The 7098-nt window shown below is 38.9% G+C and overlaps 1 protein-coding gene across 1 annotated transcript; it reads left to right on the forward strand.

Moving 5' to 3' along the window:
* Positions 1–5056: 5056 nt before the first annotated feature.
* LOC311038558 (microfibril-associated glycoprotein 4-like) lies at positions 5057–6359 on the forward strand (the record flags this gene model as incomplete). Its single annotated transcript, XM_084048131.1, has 2 exons — positions 5057–5215; positions 5788–6359. The coding sequence occupies 2 exons, from the start codon at positions 5057–5059 to the stop codon at positions 6340–6342; spliced, it is 714 nt and encodes a 237-aa protein (XP_083904257.1). The 3' UTR covers positions 6343–6359.
* Positions 6360–7098: the final 739 nt, after the last annotated feature.

Below are 7098 nucleotides of genomic sequence, written 5' to 3' on the forward strand. Positions count from 1 at the left end.
TACATTTGCACAGTCCATGCTTCCAAAAAACTATTTGGATTTGAAGTTATTTACATCATTGGTTCTCAAAGTGGGGTCCGCGGGCCCCCAGGGGTCCTTGGGGGGGTTCCAGGGGGTCCCCAGCAAAATGTGTTAATATAACATCACAATCATTTTAACTACTTTAACCTTTTATACTTTGGCTATTCAAAAATAGCAGATATACAAGCTCATAGCGCGGCACCGAGTGCCTTGCTATGAGCTTGTAGATCTGCTATTTTTGAAAAATCGTGAATATGTGTGCATGCCTTTGAATATATCGTTTTTTAAAGCGGACATTTGTAATTCAAATCTTTGCTTCTGGGGGGGGGTCCCTGGAACAAAATATTTTGAGATGGGGGTCCGCAGCCAAATACATATCATTTTGGCATGAAAAAGTTTGAGAACCACTGTTTACGTGTAGACACATACTGTGTACCCACTGATCCTCATGCCTATTGGCATAGATACATGTTTAATCCTTAATTGATATATTTGCATTCCTTCCATTGTGCCTGTGTGTGACTGTGTGTCTCCCTTTTGTTGCAAATCTGAGCGTTGAATAATAAAAGAGAGAAACACTGCAACCTACTGGTGAGCCTGAGAATAACAACAGGTGTAGAAGTTTCCCCTTCTGGAAGTAAAACAAGAGCAACACATAAATTATAACTTCACACATTTACATACTACACACTATCTGACAAAAATATCAGTTAATGTTATCAGCACGTGGTATAATATTGGCCTATAAATGTACACTGTAAATGTACAGTTATAATGTCAGTGCTCTGGAAGCCTTTGTTCTGTTTAATATACATGCAATGTATATCACATTGATGGTATAAGTGTTACTGTATTTATGGAGTGGTGTGGTCAAGCAGTAGCAAGGTAATGCTACTTCCACTCCTGATGTCACAGCCTTGACATTTTGCAGTTCAAATATGATTTACATAGTGAAATAAATTAACATATTTATTGTTTATGTGCATGCCAAATTATAACATACATACAGTAGGTAATGTTCACATTAGTTTAATTTACAGCATTTCAAAATATGTTTCCCTGTCCGTCACTTACATTATGGTGAGTTAGATCAAATTCCTTGATTAAAGTGTGATGATTTTATCCACCAATATATACACACATGCACACACAAACGCACAACGTCATTGTGATCAAATTTATGCATTTATTCTAAATGTAAAATAACAATTCCATTGTGTCATATAAGTAACTTGACATTTTGCACTTGGGCAAGTGTCCACACAGATTACATTAAACGGTAAATTGTCACAGTGTTTGATTCTTTGCGTTGTCATTGGAAACCAGTTTCCATTGATCACATTTTACTTCTCACTTTTTTCCAAAGAGCAAGTACTGCATCCAGTGTGAGCATTACGTTTTATTTAGTTTAGGAATGTCATTGAGTACAGTGAACATTCACATCCGTCTACACAACACAATGAGGATTATGTCTGTCTACTCAATAATACCCACTACAATAATAATAATACACTTTATTTACAATCAAGGTTATTATAGTTAACTAAAAACTAATCAAGCTAACAAAGGCTAGAGTAAAAAAAACACATTTAAACTGAAATAAAAATAAAAGCAAGGCTTTACAAAAAAACGAAATGTATTGTGTGTTTACAAAACAAAATAAAATCATAGATCATCTTAGTTTTAGTCTTTGTCAATATTTCATAATATATCGTTGCTGTCGGGGAGAAACCTCTTATCTCCATATATATATATATATTTTTAATTATTTTTTTGAATTAACAACATCACACAAAAGTATCAAAAGTAGTAGACCTGCATGCTCGAAACGCGGCGCGAATCGATGCGTTTTGAGCTTGTAGATCTGCTACTTTTGAATTTGAATCCTGAAAAGTAACAGTTTTGGACATATGAGGTTGCACCAGACAGAGACGATATGAGCCTACTATATTATTTTTGGCGGTAGATTTCATATCCGCCAATTTTCAATTTTTTCAGCTGTGCTGTTTTAATTATGAATATTTATTTTAGTTTTTTTGTTACACACTACTTTTTTCATTACCTTTTTGAATCTCACCACTGACAAATACCCCACAGTTCATTGACACCTTTAAAAGGGGACTAAAAACCTTTCTTTTTAACAAGGCATTTGCCTAGATGGACTCAGTGATGCCATGTGTTTTGTTTAACTTTTTAAACTTCTTAGCTGACCTTTGATCTGAATTGTATTCATTTCACTGATTTATTACGGGGCCAGAGCTCAGCTCTGGACCTGTTTTGTTATTGGCAGTATTCTGTCACTTCTTCTGCCACTTTTCGCAGTTTTGGCTGAACCGTGCTGTCGCTTTTTACGAAACTCGGCCATATGGTAGATGGTCATGAAAAACGATCAAGAAATAATTCTCACAATCTTTCGTCCAAAGGTGGCGCTATAGCACTCAATTGAAAATGCCAACTTTGAACAGGTACAACTCATGCCCTGTTTGACCTACAGCCATGAAACTTGGATACACATATGCGTCTCCTCATGCTGAACAACTTTCACCCTCTGACTTTTGACCTCTGACCTTTAGATCTCCCACCATTTTGAATTATATGAAAAACAGTCATTGGCTCCTAACTTCTGCATTTTTTCACTTATGGAAAATCCGTTGGAATTTTTTGTAGGCAGTGGTCCAAAGTTCAAGTGTTAAACGTTTCGTGCAGATTGCTCAAAAATCCCAGGAGGAGATAGATTTTAACTATTACAGTTTTATGAAAATTATTCATCTGTGACTAAAACATACATGCAGACTCACATTTCTTTGAAACTTTGCAGAAATGTACAGGGTCATTCCAAATATCACTGAAACCAATCTTACTCCAATTGGCCAAAAGGGGGCGCTATAGCACTTTTTTGAAAAGGCAGACTTTAAACAGGCATAAGTCATGCCTCGTTTGGCCGAAAGTCGTGAAACTTGCTTACACATGTGCCTTGACTCATGAGGAACACACGTATCGATTTGACCATTAAGCTCCGCCCTTAGATTTTCCGCAATTTTGAGCAGTTTGAAAAATACTTGTTTTTGCCAGTTCTGGCTTAACCGTGCATACGCTTTTTAGGAAACTCGGCCATATGGTAGATGCTCATGAAAAACTACCAAGAAATAATTCTCACACTCATTCGTCAAAGGGTGGCGCTATAGCACTCAATTGAAAGTGCCAACTTTGAACAGGTACAACTCATGCCCTGTTTGACCTACAACCATGAAACTTCGATACACACATGCGTCTCTTCATGCCCGACAACTTTCGTGGTCTGACTTTTGACCTCTGACCTTTAGATCGCCCACCATTTTGAATTATATGAAAAACAGCCATTGGCTCATAACTTCTGCATTTTTTCACTTATGGAAAATCCGCCGCTTTTGTTTTGTCGGCAAAGGTCCTAAGTTCATGTGTAAAATGTTTTGTGCAGATTACTCAAAAGTCCCAGGAGGAAATAGATTTTAACTATTGCAGTTTTATGAAAATTATTCATCTGCCCCTAACACATACATGCAAGACTCACATTTCTTTGAAACGTTGCAGTAATGTAGAGAGTCATTCCAAATATCACTGAAACCAATCTCACTCCAATTGGCCAAAGGGGGGCGCTATAGCAATTTTTTGAAAATGCAAAATTTAAACAGGAAAAAGTCATGCCTCGTTTGGCCGAAAGTCGTGAAACTTGCTTACACTTGTGCCTTGACTCATGAGGAACACATCTATCGCTTTGACCAGTAAGCTCCGCCCTTAGATTGTCCGCAATTTTGAGCAGTTTGAAAAACACTTAAACCCAGGATTTTTCAGCTATTTGCGTGAAACTGTATCATCTGTGTGATATCCTTTTTCACAGTTACTTGTCTGTTGGGCCAATGGCGTCTCCCTTAAATGAATGCCTCTCAATCTCAAGGTTGCCATTTCAAGCCTCACTTGATGCAGACTTAATTTAAGTTGAATTGCAAACAACATGACTGTATCAATGAATACATGTGCAAATGGTAAAGATAACCTGAAATGCTTATTTGAGAGTACGTTTTTTCAACGTATGACATACTTCATTCTGAAAATAGCTGATCTACAATCTCACAACTTTTCATGGTTTGTGAGCTTGTAGATCGGCTACTTTCACTAGTTTTGGTTCTGAGGAGATGTACAATTTCTTCATTGGTAAATGGTTTGTGAACGAGTGATCTTAGTGTTAGTGAAACAGGGGCTTGGTTCATGAAAGAAGGCAAGAGTTTATGATCTTCAACAGACAATATCAGCCTGGACAAAGCTATAGCACTATAGGTAGTGTTGCAGCCTATTAGTCTGAAGGTTGAGAGTTCGAATCCTGTTAATGGCAGTAGGTTGAGATGTCCAATCAAACCATTATGTTTCCATCTCTCTCTCTCATCAATCTATTGTTTGCATGTCACTCTCTCTCTCTTCAATCTATTCCGTTTCCATGTCTCTCTCTCTCTCTCTATTCACTGGCCCTGTATTATCGCTGCTTGCAGCTATATTTTGGTTTGTTGTTTCCTTGGTTTTGTGTATCTTATTTTGTAGTATTGTTCCCAGTGTTTCCTGTCTGCCTAGTTACTGTTCACTTGCCTTCTCTAACCAGTCTTGTGATTTGTCAGTGTTCCACCTGTGTCCTCTTAGTCCCCCAGCCTATCCCAGTGTTGATTGTTTGTTGAGTTCACCTGTGACCTGTACTGTTAATCCCTGTCTATTTAAACCCTATATGTTTGGCAGATGTGCTTCACCTGCCTGCTTGGGCTATAAATACTTTGATTTAATCCTGCCTGTTTCAAGTTCTGCTTTTGGGTCCTACTGTGCATTTACCTGGCAGGTGGAGGTTTAGCCCAAATTAAATTTTACCCACTTTTAACCACTTTATAAAAGAAGGTTCTCAAACTCTGACTGCATTGAACCTTTGACTGGAGCTGAACTTACACTGTGACTCAACACACTCAGAACTTGAAGTCCTTTGATCTGAACGACAAGGTGCGACTTTAAAGACTTCAAGATGATACTTGTTGTTGCACTTCTGTCTCTGGCCGTAACAGTCCACTCTGTTCCTCGTTGTGATCTCAACCTGGCTCTGGACTGTGAGGAAATCTACAACGTCTCCACACAGAGTGATGTGTACACCATCTACCCCACATCTTCGCCTGCACCTGTCAAGGTATATAAAGTGTATAAACCAGGGGTCTTCAACAGGGGGTTTCGGGACCCCTAGGGGGTCCTCAGAGCTACTATAGGGGGTCTGCCAAATCTTTGTGATAGAATTTAGTTTTTTCACCACTTGAACCCTAGAATTCCTTTTCTGAGGGGAACATTAGCCAAAAATAGCAGATCTACAAGCGCTCAACGCCTTGCGCTGCGAGGCGTTGAGAGCTTGTAGATTGGCTATTTTTGGTAAAGAGGCTATAGGTGTAGAGGGGAAAAAAGAGCAGACTAGGTAAAAAAAAAAGTTTAATCTGAAACACGATTTTATACAATATAGAGGAGGGGGTCCCTGCTTCTTCTCTCTCTCAGCTAGGGGGTCCTTGGCCTGAAAGCGTTGAAGACCCCTGGTATAAACTGTATATTAAGGGTTTTTCCAGGATTGTTTTATGGACTGACTATGTTTTTATGTTGTCTTTTTTTCTTCATATTTTTCTTATTATTCTTTCTCTTGCTGATGTTTGCTGTTTTTAAAGCACTTTGTAACTTTGTTTGGAAAAGCGCTATACAAATAAAATTCCTTCATTCAAGGTCTACTGTGACATGGACACAGATGGAGGGAAGTGGACGGTCATCCAGAGAAGAGTGGACGGCACTGTGAACTTCTACAGGCCCTGGGCTCAGTACCGAGCTGGGTTTGGAGACGCATCGGGCGAGTACTGGCTGGGACTGGAGAACATGCATCTCCTTACCCAGAACGAAACGTACCAGCTGAGGGTGGACATGGAAGACTTTGAGGGAAACGCAGCGTTTGCCTCTTACTCCTCTTTCTCTGTGTGTTCTGAGGCTGATGGCTACAGGCTGCACGTTGCTGGCTTCCAGGGTGGAGGAGCAGGAGACTCACTGTTCAGTCACGATGGAATGAAATTCTCAACCTTTGACAAAGATCAGGACACGTGGAGGTATAACTGTGCAAGTCATTTTTACGGTGCGTTTTGGTTCTGTTCCTGTCATCATGCTAACATCAACGGTCCTTACCTTTGGGGACGGACGGCTCAATTTGCAACAGGTGTGGACTGGCACACCTGGGAGGGTCCTCATTACTCCCTGAAGGCTGTAGCGATGAAGATCAGACGTGTTCCTTAAACATGTTTAGGTTCACATGCATATTATCTTTGAAAAGCACAACCGTGGTGTAACAGGCATGATGCAAAATGTACACTTCATGGTTTGAATGTGGGTCTTTTCTCCCTTTGGGAGTCTGCTTAATCCTAATCTGTAAAACATATTATTACAGTGGTGACCTGTCATAGCTCTTAAATGAATAAATAATCCAAGATATTGTAAACCTATTGTTTCACCGTCATGAATGAAGAGATGCATGCAAAGACAAAGATATGGTGTATTTTGTAACGCTTTACTTAAAGGTCGGGTCTATAATTCATTATAATCACATTTACAATGCATTTTAAAGATTCATAACACTCGTTAGAAATGTTTATAATGATACATAAAAAGGTTTATGTAGTATTTTATGTGTTGGTCAAATTACATCATTATGCTTAGCAGAACAGCACCTTAACTACCATACTTTGTCAGTTATAAGGTGTCTTAAAACATAGACACACTGTTTATATAAGTCTGTTTTACTAAGTATAGAGGGTCTAAGTGTTTAGAATATTATGCAGAGAGACTCCTTTACATAATAAGCTTTTAAGCTGTTACAAATGCACAGGGTCAATAGTATACAGATACTTAATTCCTATTGTGGGAATGATTTACTTAATTAACAGCAATACTATATACAGTGAGTGACAATATCTAAAGAGTGTCCTCATTCCCTGTTGTAGCAGAGACATCTGAGAGAGACCGTACATCCACACATCAACCCTAGCTAAGTTA

This window comes from Gymnoscopelus microlampas (assembly GCF_963454915.1).
Source record: "Gymnoscopelus microlampas genome assembly, chromosome: 22".
Taxonomy (NCBI): Eukaryota; Metazoa; Chordata; class Actinopteri; order Myctophiformes; family Myctophidae; genus Gymnoscopelus; species Gymnoscopelus microlampas.